The following is a 23594-nucleotide window of genomic DNA, read 5'->3' as shown; positions in this document are numbered from 1 at the left end:
AAGGGTGGTAGAATGTAACATTCCGTTTGATGTCTATGAGTGTCTTTATATTGGATTTGATAGTGGATGATATTATGGAGCTAGCAACGTTAGAGGATGGTAGTTGGTTATGTATGGAGTTGGTGTCGTGAGAGATATATATTTGGTAGATACGATATCGTGAGTCATGTTGTGGAAGTAAACATAGTTGGTGGAGTGGGTGTTAAGAGTTCATGTTTTATGTTTGATCGATTTCTTGAGTTCTTAGTATGTTGTTGTGTCTTGGTCGAGTTAGTATGGTTGTTTTTAGGTATGGGTTGAACTTCGGGGACGAAGTTCTTTTTAAGGAGGGAAGACTGTAATACTACGGTTTTATGAGTCTTTGGGTACTTTATCGAGTAGGCCTTACTCTGTCGAGTAAGGGTGAGTTGCGTTTTTAAAATAGTTTCTGACCTGTTGGGTACTCGATCGAGTAACGTTGATACTCGATCGAGTAAGGGGGCACTCGATCGAGTACCTAAGCTACTCGATCGAGTAGCCGGTTTACGGGGGATGATTTCTCGGGTTTTGGTTAATAATGCGATTAAGTATATAATTACTTCCGTCACTTTTCTTTAAACACTTTTACAACCTAATTACTTTCAAAAGAGAAATCAAACTACGTTCTTCGCATCAATCGCATTGTTGGCAAATCCCGGAGCGTGGAAGGTCGGATTTTACCTTTCTTTATACCGTTGTGATCCTTGCGTCGAGGGTAAGATCTACGTACCGTTTTTATAGTATTTAGTCAAAGTTGGTTAAACCCTAATATTGGGATTTGGGGGTTTTGTTGTATTTTGTGATTGGTAGTGATTATATGTTTGTATGTTAGGAGGAGGATTCGTAGAATAAGCCTTTTGATATCAGCTGTGAGACCGTCTGATTGTGTTGCTTTTCAGGTAGGGTTTCCCTACTCAGTATTAGTCCCATAATGCATTGTTGGTGTTGTGTGATTGTTGATTGTTATCGTATTCGTATTGAGACGGTTGTTGATTGATTGTTGTTTGATGGTTGTGATTGTTTGTCTCTGGTTCTCGAGATGCGTTCTCGGCTGAGTGGAGTCACTTGCGGGAGTGGCTTCACGTCCTAGTTTCGCCGTCCGTGGAACCCGCCACGGGAGGGGATGTGCACATTAATGGGACAGAGTTATCGCTCGGTATGATGAGCGGGGCTTAGGTGGGAACGGCTGCGGTCCCCCAGCGGCGAGGTGGTCCAGGTGGACGATCGGTGACGGAGATTGATTGGAGTGGGTGTGATTGTGTGTGTGACCGTTTGAGCCGCTTGTTTCTTGTGTTGTTGGTTATATAAATTGTGTGATTAGTCTTGACCCGTTTAATGTTTTAAAAACTGTGGTGATCCATTCGGGGGTGGTGAGCAGTTATTGAGCAGGTATGATATGACGCGTATGGGATAGCTGGGATGAGTCATCACGTGGCAGTTAGAAGTCTTCCGCTGTGTCAGACGATGTTTTATAGCTTTGATAGTTTTAGCAATAGACCGTCTGAGAGTCTTGTATTTCTTTTTATCAGTTTTGGAGTTGGTATGTAATCACTTTAAATATTATTTACTTTTAAGTATGTTTCGTTATTGTCTTATGATTATCATTGCCTCGGAAAACCGAGATGGTAGCACTTCCATGCCTTAAGTGGTCCTGGTAAGGCACTTGGAGTATGGGGGTGTTACAATATTTTGTAAAGAAAAAAGGGGCATATAGCCAAACAGAGCTGTATAATGATGGTGGTAAATATTATTAGTAGATTAATACAGAGGAACATATGTATATACTCCATAATTGTGATGAATATAATAAATAAGCAATTGGTCATAATAAATGTTATTTATCGTAAATATAAGAATAGTTAGCACTACAATAAGAAAATCATTTTTATTAGAAAGCAAACTCTATTAAAAGTGTTCAATTATATCAGTGCATTTGTTTTGGTTGCAGTGAATGTAAATGGCGATTTATTAGGCCGGTATTAAATTGTACATCGTGTCAACTATGGGCGTTAAGACATACATAAAGCTAATATTTACATCTTCATAACTCTTGAGGCAGTTATGGTTTCAACCATCGTTCATGCCCCTTCTCCATATGACATCCTTGCTCTTAAATGAGTCATTTTTTACTTTCATTATGCGCGACTTTGCCTAGGTATTTGAATTGGACTCGGCAAGACGAAATTTGCTCTTGAAAATTTCACAATAAAGTACATACGCAATGAAGTTAATATAAATCATATTGCCAGTTAACTAATCCTATAATCAAATTTTTTAATAAAACTAATATAGATCTAATCGGATTTACAAGTAATATCTACTATCTATCCTAAACTCTAAAAAATTAAACATTTACTCCCTCCCTGGTCAATAGTTTACACTATCCATTTTTGAGTGTTTCAGTCAATAGTTTACGTTTCTGTTTTAGGTATGTTTATACTCTCTACTTTATCTTTTAAAAATATAAAATCAATTCCTCTCTCTTTGTACCTTGGTCTTTATGTATATATTTCCTCCGCCCGATCAATAGTTATCTATTACTTTTGGCACAAAGATTAAGGAAATAAATATGAGTGAATTTGGACCAGATGCACATGAGCCACAAAAGGTTGCCAAAAATGGAAATAGATAACTATTCAATGATACACCCAAAAATTGAAATAGATAACTATTGAGACAGATGGAGTATTTAGTTATTGGAGTAGTTAGTTATTCTCTAAGATATAAAGATACATCTATATAATAGACATGCAACTTTAATGACTCATATCTTCATAGATGTACACGGAGATAGTGATGGGTTCTCAGATACAAAAATATATTTCGTGTTTAACCGAAGACAATATCCATTGAGGTCATTCTACGCCATGACCATAAATAGAGGCAAGGGGCAGTCACTTAATCATGTTAAAATTTATATGAGCTCAGATTTTAGTCATGGTTATCTTTAAGTAACAACATAAAGAAACAACATCGCCAAGGGATGAATGCTCTACATTGTTGATAGGGAACAAGTATACCAATGTCACACGAAAGATATTGTTTACATGAAGTTCATAGGAAATAATCAGTCTTAATTGTAAATTATGAAAACAAATTCTATTGGTTAAAGATATAACAAATTCAACAAACATGCTACATATATGATCGAGATACCTGTTGTTTTGCATACCCTCATTCAGCTTTTACACCGTATTATGCTTCCAGAGTCGAATATATGGGTAGATATTGTAGGTTAATCTAATTTGCGAAACACATAAAGGTTAGCTTCAATTATCACATGTTTATTTTGGTAGAATTAAACCACATTTGGCAATACCGTTTTATGTTAACTAAAAACTGATGGTACCTACAGGCTACAACAATAAAAATAGGTAACTACATAATTGAATAATACAACTGTCTATTTGAATGTTATACAACTGATATAATTAATACCAAAGAGATTAACTTTTACGTTACAGGGACTGAAGATTCAGCAGTAATCAACTAAATCAACCAGAAGTTTTATGCGTTCCAATTTTTAACATATTTGGACTTTTTTTTTTATATTTAGTTTAGTTGACTTTTGCTACCAAACATGGCAATGTAAACCAACGTTTACAATATACTGTTCAACAAATTCTTGGAACATTCAACATGCACATTGTTAAAGATAATCCTAATTGGAGCCCCGTGCATCGCACGGGCTTTCCAACTAGTAAGATAATATTTATATTGTAATTATCCCAAAATGCCTTTGCCATCATTCGCAGCTATGTAGTATATGTGCAACTGGAATTATATGGTTTGTCGATTTTTCATGTCTAACCACCGACATCAACTAGCCTAACCTACTTCTAAATCCTAGATCCGCCCCTGCTCTCTACACTTTGTAGTTGTATGATCCAAGTATTTTGACAATTTGACTGTCCTCTTCCGTTTCGAAACATTTTATTTTTATGGCTACAAACTCAATTTTTTTTAATTATGCAATCGTGATAACGAGTTTTGTCAATAGTCACATAATGACTTGGTAATTACGAAAAAAAATAGAATTAATAGACAAATTTATTAAAAATAGTGTTGTTATCAAAGATGTCTTGGTAGCTCTCAGATTTTCAACTGACGAACACAAATATTAACTAGACAAATTTGCTACTTGATTTATTTGGAAAAACGTACATTTATGAAAAATACAGGTGACTGATTGTACGGCCAATGTGCATGGTATATCATCACTGGTTTTACATATCCCACAGAGTTGAAAACATTAAAATTAAAATAAATAAAAAACTTGGTTCATGTAAAAATAGGGAGAATCGATCGTAAATAATCGAGAAAACATTAATGTCACAAACAACCCTAAAAGCTGTGGTACCCTATTTTAAAACGGCGGGAAAAGAGTTGAAATTAAAATAAATAAAAAATGAGAAATATAAAATTAAATAATACACTCAAACTAAGGCAAAATAAAAAAGAATATAAATAAATAAAAAGAAAAAAAAGATGGAAAAAACCCTCCATGACCATTCCCAATGTACAAGGCAAATTACCAGCAAAGTCACATCTCTCCAGGATACCGCATATTAAACAGAGAGTCAAGTACAAAACAGGCGTCAAGGCATCCATCCAACCACGTCTCAATGAAAACAAGCTTTCAGGCGAAATCACCAGAACATCAAAGAGCTTAAAATATCGCCATCATCCCATATCCGGTTTATCTTCAAATACAGCATGGTCATTGGATTGACGAAAGTCAGAGTTTGAGTACTGCAAGAACAAAGAAAATATAAAGAAACTCCACTTTGGTCCCTTGGCGTCTAAGAACTTGCTAAAAGTGACATTGTTCAAAGAACGTCTATTGCTTCTAACTTCAAGTTATTAAAGTGGAATTTTTGAACACTTCGGGCACCAAAGTCGAAATTTCACAGGCATATAACCCCCTTGCCCACTAAGAATTGAAAAATGCTCTCGAACAATCAGCACGCCTAAAAGTGGGGTGGGTCACACACAAACAACAACGACATTTAGGGAGTAGAACAAAGACCAGACAAACAAACCTCAAATGAAGAATTTTTATGGAGAACTATGATAGGCTGAACCGTCTCTCTTGCAAGATCTCCCCGACTCTCCGATAGATCTCTAGTTGCTCTTCAAATGTAAGGTTCATCAATATCTATGATGAAATTGTGGTTAACATGATTTCTTTGAGTTTTCAAGTTTCGAAAAAAAAAAGCAGAAATTCAAAACGGGAACCAAACAAATAAAATGGTTGTGGCATCTACCTGGTCAACGATAGTTTCAACTGAGAAGCTTTGTGTCCTAACGAATGACTGATGATAGATATATGCGAAGACGGCCATCACCATCTGAAGAGAATCATGGTTAACAAAATGGCTCGAACAAATAAACCAAGAGACAAACAATTCATACTAAGAAACTGTACTAGTCCACTGGTTAACTTCTTGATCCTACTGGCAATATCCAAACTAAACTGATTTGATCTTAGAAATGAAGTAAAATAGTAAATGGAGCCAAATTAAGCTGGCACCTTTGAATTGGGTTAGGCGCGGTTGGGTCATAAAAAGTTTAGGTTTTGTTGGTCAATATCACCCTTCGGATCTGGTCATTATTGGTCCAGGTTTATTACTTGATGGCTCGGGTTTGGGTCAAGTTATTAACAAAAAATTCACGGAGTCTTGTCAAGTTAGGAACAATAATTTCATGTTCAAACTTCGAACTATATTATCCATTAATTTTGTTTTCGAGTTAAGATTATTATGTTAACTATAAGATAATCTTACTTAGATCATGATTGAGCTTATTCATTGTCGATCATCTATTGGGTTGAGACATTTTCTCTTTGGGATGGGTTAGGAGTTTAGGACTAATGCGGTTGTAGCATTACCGGATTGGTGTTAAGTCGGAATGGTTTGATTCTTGGTTCGGATCAGGTTCCTAGAGTCGGGTTTTTTACTCAGGTACTATTCACAAATTTTCAAGACACCACAAATTTCTAGTCAGCTACTGAAAAATTATACACATTCCATGATGCACAAAACTTGGAAATGTAAACAAGTTGTGCAGCATACCTGGCAGTCCATTCTGTCGGTAATTCCACCATGTCCAGGGATGCTATCACCAAAGTCCTGAAAGAGGCACAAAATAAAAGACATCAACTTTCAACGCCAAAGAAGCTACGCCTGAGTCACACGTGTAGGGCCCAAGTAATAAAGGGGAACCTTGATCTTGAATGCTCTCTTGAAACCGCTAGCAAAAAAACCTCCAAAAGGCGCTATTATTGAAGAAAATAGGCCGAGGCATAATGCATGCCATTGAACTGGCATGATGGAGATACCCTTCCAAGGGAACTGCAAACATACAAGCAGCTCATCAATTTATAATGCTAAACAATGAATATTAATCTACAATAGAGACTTTTAGAAGGTACAATGAGAGCAACCTGCGAAAAATGTCAGTCTAGAGTCTAAAACCACGAAGACAAAAAGATCACACGAATGAATTTCAGACTAAGTTGGACAGAAAGTGAAGAAATTCTAACGCCATTTTTTCTATATCTAAATGATGAGTAGACAAGAGAGCAGATTATTGCACAAGTCCTCCTGTTAACAAACAATACAAAATCCTATTTATAATATGATTAGAGAGGCATAAAAAATTATCTTGTCAATTCGTTTGAATACTCAAGAGTATATGCGATGTTCACCATAAGAAGCTCCTTCCACTAATCTCTAGAAAGCCAAATGCATTACCAAATCTATGGTCTAACTCTAGCCCAAATCTAACTTGATCCAATATTGAGCCCTGAATTCGTAACCAACCTCTCCCAGTACAAACTACAAACTAATAAAGGAGAGATGGAAATGAAGCTGAACTAAATCGAATCGCAGTCGAAACTAAGGCTCAACAGTTTGATTTAACCCAATCCACGAACAGAAGGACCCGTTTGACAGGTGTAGATTAAGTTAACAAGTAGCAAAAATGCCCCATTAAATGACGCATGTGGTACATAGTAAAAGACAACTCTTTTCCACATGGGACGCCAAAGGCATTTCTGATATTTTCACTGGTTCCAACCAAGGAAGTAATCCATTTTGAGCCATGCTCCTTAAAGAAAACTAGCCATTAACTAAAAGATAGATCACAATTCAAGTTGAGTTTTATGTCACTGAAATAAAAATTGCACGTGAAGTTTTATTAATTTATTTAGCCATTTTCAGCTACGCATCCATCAATGTTAGTCAGTGATCCAAAATATTGCAATTAGACATGAAAGGGCTGATGTTTTGCAAGATGCAAGCTTGAAAATTAATTCATCAATTGATTAGTCGGTGAATTATTTAATAAATTTAACACCAAGGCTGCAGCTGCATATGAATCATTTGGTGCTAAACAGTCATGAAGTGATTTATACTAATAAAAAGGGTTTTTTGTTAGAAACTACCTTATATTTAGGGGTATTTGTAAAAATACTACCTTACATTATTTTTTTTGTTTTCGACTACCTTTGGTTTCTTTATTTTTGGTCATTAACTACCTATGCTAAGAGTCTAGACGGAATTGGTCAGTTTTTTGGCTTTAACCTATCTCGCATGAGTCCTTTATGTTTCAAATTTGCTTAGACCCTATTTTGGGAAGTCATGATGTACTTACGCTTAACTTTAAGAGATGTTCGTAGTTATTATTGAAATGTGAAAACATAAATTATGCTTATTTAAAGTTAAATTGGGGTTTGAACGCACTTGATCATTGTTGTTTGGTGTTAAGAGAGTAATGTGAGATAGGTTAATGTCGTTAAATCGACCAAATTTCGCCACATTTTCAGCATAGGTAGTTTTTGATCAAAAAAAGAGAAAACAAAGGTAGTCTAAAACAAGAAAAATAATATAAGGTAGTCTTTTTACAAATATCCCTAAATATAAGGTAGTTTTTGACAAAAAAACATAAAAAAAATTTTTTTAAAAGAGCAAGTATCCGACACTAAGACAGTGGATTCAACCAACATCTACTGAGGAAGCCAGACTACCAAACTACAAAGGAAAGAAAATAAAACTTTCCCAAAGGTAGGAGATGTTTGGTGGGAAGAATGTTGCTTAGCTCATACAAAAAAAAAAAAAAAAAAAAAAAAGAACAATGACTTACCCAACTCGAAATCCATATTGGAAAGTCGTAAAACTCTGGCTTAAACATAATCCCAGGATCGCAATGGAGCCACCCAGTAGATAAATCCTAGAAGTGATTATGGCCAGCACAAACAGGATCAGCATATCAGAGAGTAAAATGTCAAAATTCTAGATGTATCGGAGTAATATAAGCTATAGATATATATATATCAAAGAAAGATTTTACCGTTCGAGGACAAGTTAGCCATTCAAATCGACCCATGACATTTGCGAGCTGCCAAAACAAAAGTGCACAACATCACAAATTTAACACCGCAAAATTGCGAGTAACATCACAAGTTCAGCAAGATTAACGAAAGACCATACCACAAAAGCAGAAATTATTGTGGCAACAGAAGCCCCAATGAAACCTTCCCAAGTTTTCTTTGGCGAAAGCTTGATCAAAGGAGTTCTTCCAAAGAAGAACCCAAACAGATAAGCTGCAATATCATTTATGACAATAAGTGACGCAGGAAGAAGGAACCTGCAGTCACATAGCACTTAGTTAATGTTGGAACAACATTACCCACTGCCTTCACTATAACAAAGAAAAGAACAACTACTTTAGTGAGAGTCATTTTGCTTTATTCCAACCTAATCGACAACAATGGCTAGTGTGTCACTAGATAATGATAACACAGGAAAAACGGAATATGAAATAAATGTCTTTCTAATGTTATAGAAATCATTAGCACCTTTAGGCTGTGACTCATCACATTCATACCATCAGACATTCAGACTCAAAACAACAGAATTCCAAAGGAATACCAACTTAGCTTTCTTGAGAAAGGAGAAGAAGATGCACAGCACATTTTATATAAAAAGAGCTCTTGATATATCTCACTTAACTCTTCATTTGATGGCCGGCTTATTTGAGCACAAATGAAATAATTAAAAGTCCAGAAATATCTACTGATGAGAGGCCAACTTGTTTTCATTTCTAGTCCTTGAAGGCAGACGTAGATCGTGTAAGATAGGGCGAGAATACCATACAACACTACCCAGCGCCTCAGGGGTCCCGACATATAGCGGGGCATAGGGGGTTGAATGTACGTGGAAAAAAAGGGTTAGGCGCACAAAGAGCAGATTTCCCTTAAAATGGAAAAAAAAAAAAAAAAAAAAAAAAAAAAAAAAGTTAAACTGCAGCATACATGTCACATAACACACATTCAGAACAGCAAAGAAATAATTTATGATTTCATGCTTCTTGTGTAAGCATAACTCAGGGCAAATGTCGCAGCCATGTCTATAGCAAGGCTCAGATACAACCGTACAATGAGCATAACCCACTTCCATTTAGAAAAAATTGTATAAACAAATAAGCAACAATTAGTTGATTTAGCCTATCATGAAACTCTCACCAAAACATTCCTTCAAAGATATTGGCCACGGTAAATGATGACTGGGCGAACACAACAATTAGAATCATGTGCGTCCATGCATACTGCCCAAACTGATACTTGTACATCTTTTTCTTAAGCGATAGAATAAACCACATAAAACCTGAAAGCGGTTACAAAACAGCATTAGCAAACTTTGCACCACAAAGAGGCATGTTCATCAAACACGCCAAAAAAGAGCAAACAAACAATGATAATTAAGCAATTTCCAAAACAGGTAGCTTTAAAGTTTACAACATATTGACCTCTACTTCATTCTCAACTCTCAACCTCCCCGTAGGCAACAAACTCAGGCAGAAGCAAGGTTGAAGTGCAGAAATGTGGATTTCTACCAGGTATGGGATGGGGGTTAAAACTTAAAAAGTAAAACTAATGTAACAATCTAAAGATAGCTAAGAAGATCCAAAGTTCAAGGATTGCGACCAGCCTGGACAGGAACAAAACTTTGGATGCTCAACTGATTCAGATGCCTAGTTAAGAAGTTAACTGGGAAATGGTATACTTGCTCCAGTTTACCAATCATAAAAGGCTTGAGAATTGTTTCAGATGCACATGAAACTCATGGTCCTAATGTCGTCTTCAAGACCACATAATATCAAATAGGCAAATCTTTAAGAATCCTAGGGAGTTATAAAGTGCATGAGGTAACACTAACATACAAGAAGGGTCCGACTACAAGAGAAAGCTTGATTCTTTTTAACGAGAGACTGCCTATGACTTAAATCAGATTTAACTATACTGAGAATACTGAGAATGTATTTTTAAAGAAAACACTAGATGAGAAAGTTAATAAACATATAAATAACACTTCAACAATCAGCTCGAACTACAGGAGAAATGGTTCCTCTAATCATAGTTCCTGGACAGGATTTTATAAATTCCAGTCTGATGCCTAAACAGGATTTTATCTACAAAAAGAACCTCTTAGAAAGTTACAGGAGTAGCTCGCTGAATGCATTCAGCTCACTACATGGTATAACCCATAGAAAAATCTAAAACCATATTTGATAGGAGACTGATGTCACCCCTTGGTGACCATTAATCAATATCGTCTATTACTTAGAAAAAATAATCTAATACTTACATGATAAGGATATGGTAGTGGCTATATGGCTATATGGCTATAAGGACAAGTGTATACTTACTCTACAACCAAATATTAGGAATGCTTCTATCATTGGAGAATAAGCTTTACTCTTCTATTGGCAAGAAAAAACATGCTAACTCATTTTGTAAACACAAAAAAAAAGTGAAAAGAAAGGACTGAAACCATGACACACCTGCGATATACAAAAAATAACAGACAACCATATGGTACTTGATAAGACTGCTCACAAGCTTGTACAGCACTTTGTCTGAATTGACAGTGTTGACAAGCCGCTGACTGAGAAATCGACCATATACGAATAACATCGCAGTGAAGAAAAAGTGCCTGGCAAGATAAATAATATACGAAGTCTTAGACCCATGATATTCATAACTTGCAAAGTCCGAATTCAGTGCATTAAATAGTTACTCAAACCTTAAACCCTTACCAATTTAATAACCGAAAACCAGGAAGATGTCGATCTTCACGAACTTTTCTTAACAGATTAAAAAGCTCTTTGGCCATGAGAATTTGGATCACAACCACCATGGCACAGATATACAGATGGCCCATGTAGATAATGAAGACAAAACCCCCAATCATCCACAAGGTAGAATATGTGCGAATCCACATGGATTTGTACTTGTTATTGTCATTGACAAGTAGATTGCCTCCGTTTGGTTTGGTAAGTTCAGAGGGAATCTGATGGGAAGAAATTTACCGAACACTTTAGAATAAGTGTTAGACAGTCTGTCTAATATAATTCAAATGGCCCAACAAAGGATCAATGCAGATTAAGTGCAGAAAAATTTGAGCTACTATATTTCAAATATACGAACCTCATTTGACTGCTTACGGCGCCTGAACCTTGGGGTTCCTGAACCACCTCCGCCTTGATCTTTGATCATGTCTCCAAATCTGGTCATTTACCACAAGCAAATAACTCACTTACACGAGCATCTAATATACTACCTGAACTAGAAACCATAAAGGAATATGGTTTTATTATTCATCTATTGCATCTCTTATATAACAAGCTAAAGCGTACAATGAACAGAGGAATAGAAGACAAAAAGATGACATGTAGAAAGCACAACAGTACAACAAAAGAGATGACATGGGTATTGACATTACCACGTTGCATATGAAATTAGTAATAGACCATTCAGGTAGGCATAAGTCAAAGGCTACCTAGTATTTCCGTAACCGTAAATGAAATACAGGCTCTAGAGTCTACTAGCTCTGAAGGATACAGCTCATTTCCCATGGCCAATAGGGACATAAAATCCACCCAACTCATAAATGCAACGATAATCTCTCGGACAATTCTCCTTACACTACCTTAGCCACACACTCATACTTCAATCCACTTCAAAAAGTCATGTCAACTATCAAGGTACCGTATAGGTACACAAAAAAAGGCGTCCAGAAAACCTAACTGATCTAGCATCAACCAAGAAACCGCCATTATAAAAATAAATCCCCAATACAAAGGCCAAATGTACATACCAAAACATGTCACGAAAACTAGACTTCTCTACCCCAAACTAACATTAACTGAATTCTGTCAGTCGGTCACCAACGGACGCCAGTCTCTACTTCTTACAATTGATTTAAACATTTCAATTCTATGCTAGTCTTGTAAAGACCGTCTAGCAAGGAAAGAGGCGGTCTTAAGACGGCCTTAAACGAGATTTTGTATTCAATATGGGCACTAAATGTACAATTCTCACCCTAAAAACAGTGAAACTTTGCACTAAACATTAATTATGTCATAACCCTACAAATAAAGGCTTGAATTTTGACAGTTGACTCAAAGAAAAACAGACTTTTCAGCAATCAACAAACTTACAAATACTTGACAGACTCCATAAATGCCTTCAATAACTATAAATACCAGTAAAACCCCAGAAAAACACAATCATTGTCTCTAATCAATAATCGTAATTAATCAATTAAAGCAATGAAATACAAATACTAATAACAAACGGCATTTCTTCAATAACAACCTTTTAAACAGAATTAGCAAAATTCATTTCTGGGTTTACACAATAATTGAATAATGAATAAACCCAGAAATCAAAATTACAGAATTAAGTACAGTAATTAAAATTAATGAAGAACATAACAAACCTGAAGACAGGGAAATATTGATACTAGAATTTTGTAATAGATTGTTAAATGTATGATATGAATTATGAAGATTAAAGTATGCAAGAAGAATAATTAAAACCAACCAAAAATAATTTAAAATTGGTTGTGTGATACGAAAATTTGATGTAGTAGTATTATATTAGAGAGTGATTAATATTCGATGGAGTGGCAAATGAAGACGAAGGAATAAGGATGGAGATTTATGAGCTGTTGTTATTAGTATAAGTCCCTGTTAGACTTTAAGACGGACTGCCCCATACAAGGTTGAGACTTTGGATTACAATATAGACCTGATAAACGGGTTATTTTGATTGATATTATAAACTTTGTAAACGGACTTTTTTGATTGACATGAATTGATGTGGTTTGTATTTGCCTATTAAATTCACAAATTTTTACTTTTTCACATACGGATTTTACTCTTTCACATACATTTTTTCATAAAGTTTTCATATCATACCCTTTTTCCTAAACCTAATCAAATTAACTCTTACATTATACTTTTTCCCTAAAATCGAATCTAATTTCTCTATAAAATTGAACAATGGATTACAATACTTCGATTAATGAAGTAATCTTGTTGCTTATTAATTACTCGTACTAATTTTTTTTGGTTGAAATTATTGGAGTTATTATCAGTTATTGAAATTAATGCTTACTTCTTAATTCATTCTTTTGTGCTTTTATTCTTCATCGTTCGCACTTCACACCAGACTAATTGGAGTATACTGTATCATTTAGTGATGCGTAGTCATAAATAGGCATTTGAACTTTGAGCAATTATCAATATTTATTATGCGATGCTTTGATGTTGTCCGCAGTTTGATTTTGTTTATCAATTATCTCTTGATCGTTTAGTTTCGATTTTTACACGGTTACATGTATTGCTAACAATAACGGAGAAAAAAGTCGGCCGGAGCGAGGTTAGCCAACGTTGGCCGGCAGTTGGCTTTACGGAGTAGGGGTGTTGGTGGTGAAAGGAGATGAGTGAAAGGAGGAAAAGAACAATTGGTGAAGGAATGAAAAAAATGACAAGGGTAAAATTGTAAAAAACGTATGTGAAAGAGTAAAATCTTATCTTTATTAATTCAGAAGACAATACTGAATGCAGGATGCGTCACGTCATTTGTACAATTTTTTTTTTTTGGAAATTCAGGTTATGGTGGGGACATGTGCCAAGAAATTAGTTCTTTAAATCGTCCGGCAATACAAACAAGCGATAATTTTCGTCTTAGAAAAAATTCTATGAAATAATTTTATACAACTGGAATAAATGAAATTAATTGCATATAAGCGGAATGCATTAAAAATCGGAATAAATGAAATTAATTACAAATAATCGGAAAGAATTACATAATTAATAAAAAAAATTACATAATAATAAAATTACATAATTACGAGAAGAAATTACATTTAATTACGGGAATGAATTACATATAATGCGAATAAATTACATAACTTGCATAATTTTTAAAACTAGATAGTACGATATATTTTAAAAAAAAAAATCGTGACAGAGTATTTACTTAAAGTAAAAAACTCGGCAACTTTTCTATCAGCCGCGCACACCGAAAATGGTAGGTGACAATGATAGGCTCCAGAGTAAATTTATACTCCAACAAGCATTTAAAGCTAATTTAAATATTTTATTTCGTTAAAAAAACAAAATAAATTTATAAATTTATGGAAATATTTAAATTTACCAATTTTAAAAAATTATAAGACAAATGATTCAAAATTGTTCTAAAAAACATTTTTTTAAAATATAACACGATAATGACACAATTGTAAAACGTTAACATATGTTTTTTTTTAATAATCATTTCAGATCTATACAGAAAGCCGTTTATCACCGAGGATTTATTTACTTAGAGCAAAAATTATGGCAACTTTACTATAAATCGCGCACTCGAAACTCGGAAGATGACAATTATAGGCTACCGAGTAATTTCTACTTCGACAAATACGTTTTATAGGCAACATTAATATCATCATGTTAAATACACTTGAAACGTCAAACTTCAAATCATAAACTGCATGAAATCAGAGAATCAGTTATGCTGACATAATGACATTTGCAGTTAATTAAGTGATGGCAACAGTTACAACAGTTTGCAAGGAGTGGAGTTGCGACTTAATGGCAATAGTGGGGAAGTTAGGGTTACATTAGAGGTTATATAGATCGCTAATTTAGACCAACTATATAATTACAATAGAAATGCAAAAAAAAAAAAAAAAAGTCATCCAAAAACATTAATAGTGGCCCAAAATACATACCCGTGCAATTTTGCACGTGTATCAAACTAGTTCGTATGTGAAAAAGCACGTCCCTTTTTGTTTAAGACAGAGTATCTTGTATAAGTTGGGAATTTGGATTTGATTTAGACCTAGTAAATGGGTTATTTTGATTAGTATAGACCTCTTAAAAGGATTATTTTGATAGACATGAATTGATATAAATTGTATGTGTGTGCGCAGGTATTAACTAATTTAATTGGTAAGTCATGAGAGGTGGTACTTGTGATCTGAGTTCAAATTCTTGTTTCTTTCTTAAGAGAGAGGCTATTTGTTTTAGATTTGAATGTGTTACTATCGAATCATCGTGGATCGAGTCAAATTAACTAAGAGGTATATTGAGATTTTATCTATTCCGTTATGGTTAATGTATATATTACTTCATCTTACTTTTGAACGTATTTTTTTTTTTTTGGTATGTTTTTTTATTTGGAACGACATCATTGATGAAGTTGAAAATTTAAGAATATCAATTTTTGTGTCAAGTGTGTACATATAAATACCACATGTTATTTGATGCTATATTAAATTATTGGGTAATGCTAAGTACAACCCAGTAGATTGTATTGAAGCATTAAATACCTTCTAATTTGGGTATTAATTTGGGAATTAGGAACTACATTACACATTAACCAATACAATTAATGCATATATTAAGAATTTATTTCCTCTTTTAGTTTCTTAAATACAACCCAATGGATTGTATTTATCATCACCCTAAATTATTTTGTGTGAAACTTACTTTTACATTATAATTTCATGTTAAAAATACGGGTTTGCTAAAGATCGCCCCTAGTTTTATTCATCTCGCCCCTAAGTATTACCATTTTGCCCTTGAGTAATTAAAATCTCATATACCTTCCTTTTCTCTCATTTTCGATTTTGAATTTAAAATTTCAAAAATACCGCTTCAGAAATTAACAAAAACAAAACCGTCTCAAAAAAATACGAAATAGCGATTTAAATTGGACAAAAATTGACGATTAAAGAACCAAAAAACTTCAAACGATCATAACTTTGTGCTCGGGTGTCCCATTTTGACGAAATTTTTTTTCAAATCACTTAACTCGACGAGACGAACGCAATGGAAAAAAAAATGAGAAATGGTCCATTCGTGTAAAAAACACGAATTGACCTGGGCCGATTCATGTGGATTACACGAACCAGCCAGGGCCAGTTCGTGTAATCCACATAAACTGGTCTAGGCCCATTCGTGTGATTTACATGAACTGGCCAAACCACATGAACCGGCTTAGACCGGTTCGTGTTTCACACGAATGGGCCCACTTTTATTTTTTTTATTTTTTTTTACCATTGCGTTCGTCTCGTCGAGCTAAGTGATTTGGAAAAAAAATCGTCAAAATCGGACACCCGAGCACAAACTTATGATCGTTTGAAGTTTTTACGTTTCTAATCGTCAATTTTGTTTCTAATTTAATCATGTTTGGTTATTAATTATCGTAAAATGGGTCACCGTCACTCATATTTTGAATTACCGATAAAAATTAGTTTTGAGAATGTTTTAGAGTAAAGGGCAAAATTGAAAAGTGAAACGAACATTAATGGCGAGATGAGTAATCAGTTAGTCTTGCTGAAGACGGGTCGGAGCAAGTGACGGGTAATGTCACTCACAAAACGGATAGGAGGGACAAGGTGGGAGCACCCCCATGTGCTTCCCTCTCTCCTCTATTTGGGTCATTTGTGAGAGAAAATGATATCCGTCACTCCAAAGTGACGGATACGTGCCGTCTTCAATGAGATTTATAATGGGAACTGAATAAGCCATTAATGTGGTTCTTTTCCTTTGTGGGATTGGAAATTGGAGACAAATGACAAATAAACTACTTTGATGAAGAACCAAGTCATAGAATGTTACAAGAAATTAGCTGACCTTTAAAACAGTCTAAAAAAGTTATCTAACCACCCATGTCTAGGTGTGCCTAGCATACTCTCCATACTTACACAGTTAATTAAGGTCATTGATAATCAAGCTGCTTATCGGTAAATTGGTCGATCAATCTTTCCACAACAAAAATTAAAACCCTATTTGTAATTTTTTTTTAAAAAAAAAAAACATTCATTCAATCAATTAAAAGACGTGTATTAATAAAATTGTTGATTAAACAACGAAATTACTTACAATTTGTGCGAATTAAGATTCATAATTGTTGAACAATTAACGAATTGATTAAGTTTTGGGAGGGAGAGAAGGGGGAAACTTTTTTTAGGATGAAGGGTGGGATTAGAATAAAGTGATAAAGTGTGCTAAATCCCGCACACAAATTTGAAATAGTGGTAGAAATTCGGAGTCGATGTCATACTACTTATTTATTGATTAAACTCTTATTTTCTTCTCATTTGTTTTTTAGTGGTCAAAGTTTCAGAACTCTGACCGTAGAAAAGTTGGAGAATAAAAATATTTATTTATAAAATTAAAACATTTACATTTATTATCAAGAAATATTTTGTGAAAAGAAAAAAAACATATTGAAGTCGAAAAATAACAAAACCAACTAAGACAAGAAAATGAGTAAAAAAGCATGACCTTATTCCTTTTTTATATTAGGGATAAGTGGTACACGAAAAGAAAAGGGTTTAAAGGGGAAAATGCCTTTAGTTCATGGCTTCATGCCTAAATCTAGCATTAGAGTCATTTTTCATGTGTTTGAGTCATGTGAATGGCTATTGGCTAATAAGGAAAAGTTCTCCGAAAGCAAAGTATGAAATTCATGAATTATGTATTATTAGGGAAAAAAGAAGTCGTGAAACATAAACGATATGATATGAAAATGAAAAAATCGTGATAAGACTTAATGAACACAAGATCAACATGACGTGATTATCTCAAAAGATTAGAATTAACGAATATCCACTAACAAAATCTAGTATATAAAGCATTAGTAATTTTCCATAGCTAACATTATATAGTAATTAAGGAATACTACTTTTTTAACTCGTCTTTGTTTTGAGATTTTAATTATCAACAAAAGAAATATACAATAAATTAGAAGTTTTCGTTTAAAAATAGTGAACATGAGTGTGAAAGTGAATGAATGCACAATGGTGTATCCAAGTGATCAGACGCCTCGGAAATGTCTTTGGCTATCAAAGTTAGACATGATGATACGTCAACCTTATTCACATACTCATGTTTTGTTCATTTATCATCCAAAATACACTAAAATCACCTCTCCTTCTCATCAAAATAATAATATAAATTCTTCGCCATTTTTTGATGTTGAGACTTTGAAGGGGGCACTTAGTAGAGCTCTAGTGCCTTTCTATCCATTGGCAGGTAGGTTAAAAATTAATGAGAACGGTCGATTTGAGATTGATTGCAACGAAAAGGGAGTTTTATTCGTTGATGCAGAAACAATTAACATCGTTGGTGACCTAGGTGACGAATTTGCGCCGAATTATAAGCTTCGAAAGGAATTAATCCCTAACTGTGATTACTCCAAAGGAATATCGTCATTTCCACTATTAATCGTACAAGTTACACGGTTCAGTTGTGGTGGTGTAACCCTTGGTGTGGCAACAAACCACCATGTAGCCGATGGCACTTCTCACATGCAATTCATTAACTATTGGGCAAGTTTAGTTCGAGGGTCCGAGCTGATTAGGCTTATACCTTGCCATGATCGGGCCCATTTCCTTGGGCCCCGTGACCCACCCCAAGTCAAGTTCAAGCACTTGGAGTACGAACTTCCTTTCCCACCCGTACTACCAAAGAGTTTCTTAGGTGAGTTAAACCATCGACTAGATTGAGAAAAAAATATAAGGAGTATATAATATAGCTTGATAATGTTAAGTTAGATTGTTAGATTTGTTAAATTTAATGCAATATAAGTATATTAAAATATCTTTTTATTCACTAATACGGATTGGAAAGGAAAGCAACATCTTGTGCTTCACCCTCCCAAATTCGAGTAAAGATTTTCTTAATTTGTTAGAAAAAAATGGAGATTTATTAACCTGTTTAGTTAGTCCGGATTTTAATTTTAGTCAATTAATTAGTGGTCGTAAGTCATCGAAAAAGAAAAGAATTGATAACTAAAACATAAAGTAATGTTGAACCAGAAAAAGTGAATCAAAAAGAAATGGACATGATCTTAGTGCCCCACTTATTCTATCATTAATTTCAACTCGAATGCTTGATTACTAAATGACTTATAATAATTCTCACAATTTTCAAGACAAGCGGTAATTAATTAAAATACATTATACATATTGTGACTCAAGGTCATATATCCTTGAGTGCAATAATACATTAGAGTTGGAATGCATCTAAAAAATAGTCACTGCCTTTTACTTTTACTGTCCTTGTTTGATTAAAAGTCATATTTAAAACATATTGGTGAAGTAACCTTAACCACTAAACTTAACTACAAAATGTAAGCAAAATGGAAAAAAGAGAAATTATTTAATTAGGGTATAATGGGTAGATCACTATTTTTGCTTACTATATGAAGAAATAGACAATTAATTTGGAATATAAAAAGAACAAAAATAGAATAATAAAAGTAAAATGAAGGGAGTAATTCGAAACCTAAATCAAAGTGATTGCCATAGTAAACTACTAACGTATGGATGCAAAAACTTTTATTTTTAAGTGGAATTGTCTTATGCAAAAGTTATGTGAGATTTGTACGTTTTGCATTATTTTATATACATGTTATTTTATCAATTATAAATTGTAATTACGTGCACACTATTTATCAGGTGAAAAACCCACAACAATAGAACATCTCTTCAAACTTTCGGAAGAACAGGTTAATGCTTTAAAACAAAAAGCATTGTCTCAAGTAACAGTAGTAAGCAATAAGCCAAGCACATTTAAGGTAATTGCGGCTCACGTGTAGCGTAGTGTATGCAAAGCCCGTGGATTAGCAGATGATCAAGATGTAAAGTTATATATACATACTGATGGCCGGTCCAGATTAAAAGATCCATCATTACCACAAGGGTATTTTGGGAATGTAATATTTTTCTCATGTTGTGTTGCAAGAGCGGATGATGTGGTTCACAATCCACTATGGTACACCATCAATATAATTGACGAAGCAGTGAAAAAGATGGATAACTCGGAGTATTTAAGATCAGCCGTTGATTATTTGGAATCACAACAAGATCTGACGGATGTTGTTCGTGGAGCACATAGTGTTGTGTGTCCGAATCTTCAGATCAATTCTTGGGCTAGGTTGCCCATTTCCGAAACGGATTTCGGGTGGGGTGGCCCTATATCAATTGTGTTGGGTGAGATTAAATGTGAAGGACAATCCAAGATAATATCAAGCCTCCTTGAGGATAAAAGTACGTACGTGGGAATTAGATTATTTGCATCTTATATGGATCTCTTTCGAAAATGCTTTTATGATTTGCTAAAAATTGATTAAAGGTCGATCCATGGTCTTTAAGAACAACAAAAAAATAAAAATATCTTCTATCTACTTTGATGTACTAAACTCGAAAATGCTGGTATAGAGTGAAAGCGAATGACTTTACTTCTCACTTTATAAACTTCTTAACTTTTTCTAATAGTATTGAGATTAAACATTTTTGGGTTTCAACTAATATGATTATACCCAAAAGTAAAATTAAATTCCTTTACTATAAATCTCGAGAAAAATTCGGTATTGGTTATGCCATTAAAAAAACTTTTGGAATTTTTTAAAAAGTTAAACCAAGTTTCAAAATATTATAAAAAATCAGAAAATGTTGAAAATTATGAAAAATAAAAATTATTGTTATTTTTTATGGTTGAATTATACTTTCAATACGTTTTTTATGTTTCCAAACTATTTTAAAAATAAAATTTATACACATTATTTATAAATTTTGAAATAATATTTATTTAGAAATGTGGGAAAAAAATGTATATATTTATTTAAACTCTTTCAGACTTTGTAATATATAATACTTTGTAATTTTCAAACTGTTTTATTTAATTCTGTTATAAAATAGTTCAAACAATAATCATTTAAATTGTTGTTTGATTACTTTTATTCTACATTTTTCAATTTTAAAATACACACAGTCACAATTTGACCAGAATACATTTTAGAAGAGCCAAAAATTAGGGTGTATTGTGAGAAAAAACTTTAAATTTTATTTAAAGTATCCTTTTTTTTTAAACTACTATTTAACACTAATAATCCATACTATTAGTTGTATTCTCATAATAATCCAAACTTCATTTTAACCCATAATAATCCATCGTATTGACCTTTTAAAACCGTTAACAATTTACCACTCCATCTTCATCCTCAGTTTCCTCACCACTACTCCATCCCCCATTTTTAGGAAATTATGAAAGTAAGTTTAATGTATTATTCCTGTTTTGACAAAAAAACACATAAACTTAAAAACATACGATACGAAGTAGAATTTAGAAATTATACTATTTAATATTTACCCGAAGGTTCACTTTCGCTTCCTTTTATTACATGCCTTGATAATAGTTCATATAAAATGAAAAAGAAAAATATATGTTAGAGATGATTATACTCATGAATACAAAAAAAAACAAATTCAAATAGGTTGATCAAGAAAGTATAATAGTAAAATTACACCACAATATACGTTTAATAACAAATTAAAAAAAATATTATAAGACTACTATTTTGAGATCAACAATCATCCATTACTTATCAGTTTCTACCTTACGATTTTTTACCTTTAATTTTACCTCAGTTTCGTGCCTTTTGTATTTCTTCCCTCTTCAGATTACCCACGTGATAGTTTGCCTTATCTGCATTCACATATGTTTCATGGTGCTTTAAAGTTATATAAAAAATACATTGACCAAAAAATAAAACATCAACCTGGCAAAAACTTGACAACTGAATCAAAACATTGTCACATGTAAGTCACTTAAATTAAACCAACTGGAAAACATGAATTCAAATATAAAGCAAACGACTCATAAAACCAACAACATAACAAATTAAAATATACTTTATTAGACACATCATCATCATCAACAACAACAACAACAATACTCAACAATAATATTCGACAATAATACTCAATATAATCAATATAATCAAATAAATAAATTAAACCATAAAATATAATCCACAACTTAGAAACTCAGGACAAATGAGCATATTTTAAATAAATAAAGTGAATAGAAACTATTATAGGTATTATAGGTTTTATAGTCATTACACAACCATAAATTCCCATATTTTAATTTAATTTTTAATTTATTTTGTGGTATTATTAAATTAGATAATTGATTGTCGAGGACCTCAAGAGATGAATTTAATAGGACACAATGTTAATGAAAATTATGGGTGTTGAGTAATATAAGGAGTTTTAATAAAATTATTAACATATTATATTACAAAAATTAATTAAATAGGAAAAACTTTTAATTAATTTGGTGTGTGTTAAGTATTATGAAGAGTTTTAATCAATTTATTACCATGTTTAATTAAAAAAAAAATAGGAAAATGTTAATAATGGTGGGTGTTCAGTAATATGAAGAGGTTTAATTAATTTATTAACAGGTTTTATTACAAAAATTTTAAAAACAATGAATTAAATAGGAAAATGTTAATAATGGTGAGTGTTTAGTAATATGAAGAGATTTAATTAATTCCTTAACATGTTTTATTACAAAAATTTCAATTCTAATTATAAATTATAAAATTTATTAACATGTTTTATTACAAAAATTTCAATTAAAATGTCAATATTAATTATAAATTATGAAATTTGATGTAAATTTGTAAGGTTTATATACATTTTGAAATACAATATATTTAATATACAAAATTAATTTAAGAATAATTATAATATCTTTTAATATTATAGATATAAGTGAATTAAATTAATTTATATATAAATAATTTAAATTAATGTCATGTAATAATAAATTGATAATCCATGTCACATTAAAAATATGCAACATCACATTTAAATATGTCACGTCACATCAATATATATAATTAAAAGATGAACTTTTGGAGCGATTTTATTGGTTATTACCTTTGAGCGATTTCATTGGCTATTACTTTTATTGATAAATTATGTGTATTAAAATACTATTAAATTTAAAATAAAATAACTAATTAATTAATTAAGATGATTAAAATTTGGAGTCTAAAACTCTATCCTATACAATTTTCTATTACAAGCATTATATAATTATAGATTTACCCGTTTTATCAACTTTTTTCACTTAACCAACCAAGATCGACCGGTAGAGGTCGCTACCGCGGGCGGGATTGGCTGTTCGATTAAAGGGCTTCCCAATATGTACCCTCACCTCTTACTCAGAAACTTTAGATAATGGACGACCTTATCCAGGGCGAATGAAAGTCATTCTAGCGATAGGATGCTAAAGAGGGACGATTCCTTATCTTTAGTACCTATGTTAAGCACCGCTTTTTCCCTTGATTGACCTAGGTATAAAGTGGATTCGAACAGTTTCTAGGCATCCCATAATTGCTTGGTGGCGACTCCGAA

The 23594-nt window shown here is 33.0% G+C and overlaps 1 protein-coding gene across 2 annotated transcripts; it reads right to left on the bottom strand.

Annotated features, from left to right (window-relative positions):
• Positions 1–4288: 4288 nt before the first annotated feature.
• LOC141648055 (phosphatidate cytidylyltransferase 1-like) lies at positions 4289–13055 on the bottom strand. Of its 2 annotated transcripts, none has more exons than XM_074456502.1 (13): positions 12804–13055; positions 11510–11588; positions 11119–11372; positions 10864–11015; positions 9545–9686; positions 8511–8667; positions 8371–8418; positions 8164–8250; positions 6243–6371; positions 6093–6149; positions 5286–5369; positions 5061–5176; positions 4289–4770 (listed from the first exon to the last, which is right to left on the bottom strand). In XM_074456502.1, the coding sequence occupies exons 2-12, from the start codon at positions 11576–11578 to the stop codon at positions 5087–5089; spliced, it is 1269 nt and encodes a 422-aa protein (XP_074312603.1). In that variant the 5' UTR covers positions 11579–11588; positions 12804–13055; the 3' UTR covers positions 4289–4770; positions 5061–5086. The 2 variants fall into 2 exon arrangements, with proteins under 2 accessions (XP_074312603.1, XP_074312604.1); XM_074456503.1 differs by having other exon boundaries at positions 4289–4721; positions 12804–13036.
• Between the last annotated feature and the right edge of the window lie 10539 nt (positions 13056–23594).

The sequence above is a fragment of the Silene latifolia genome, chromosome 3, assembly GCF_048544455.1.
Source record: "Silene latifolia isolate original U9 population chromosome 3, ASM4854445v1, whole genome shotgun sequence".
Lineage (NCBI taxonomy): Eukaryota > Viridiplantae > Streptophyta > Magnoliopsida > Caryophyllales > Caryophyllaceae > Silene > Silene latifolia.
The sequence above is the reverse complement of the archived record's forward strand: the minus strand, read 5'-3'. Positions and strand labels throughout refer to the sequence as shown.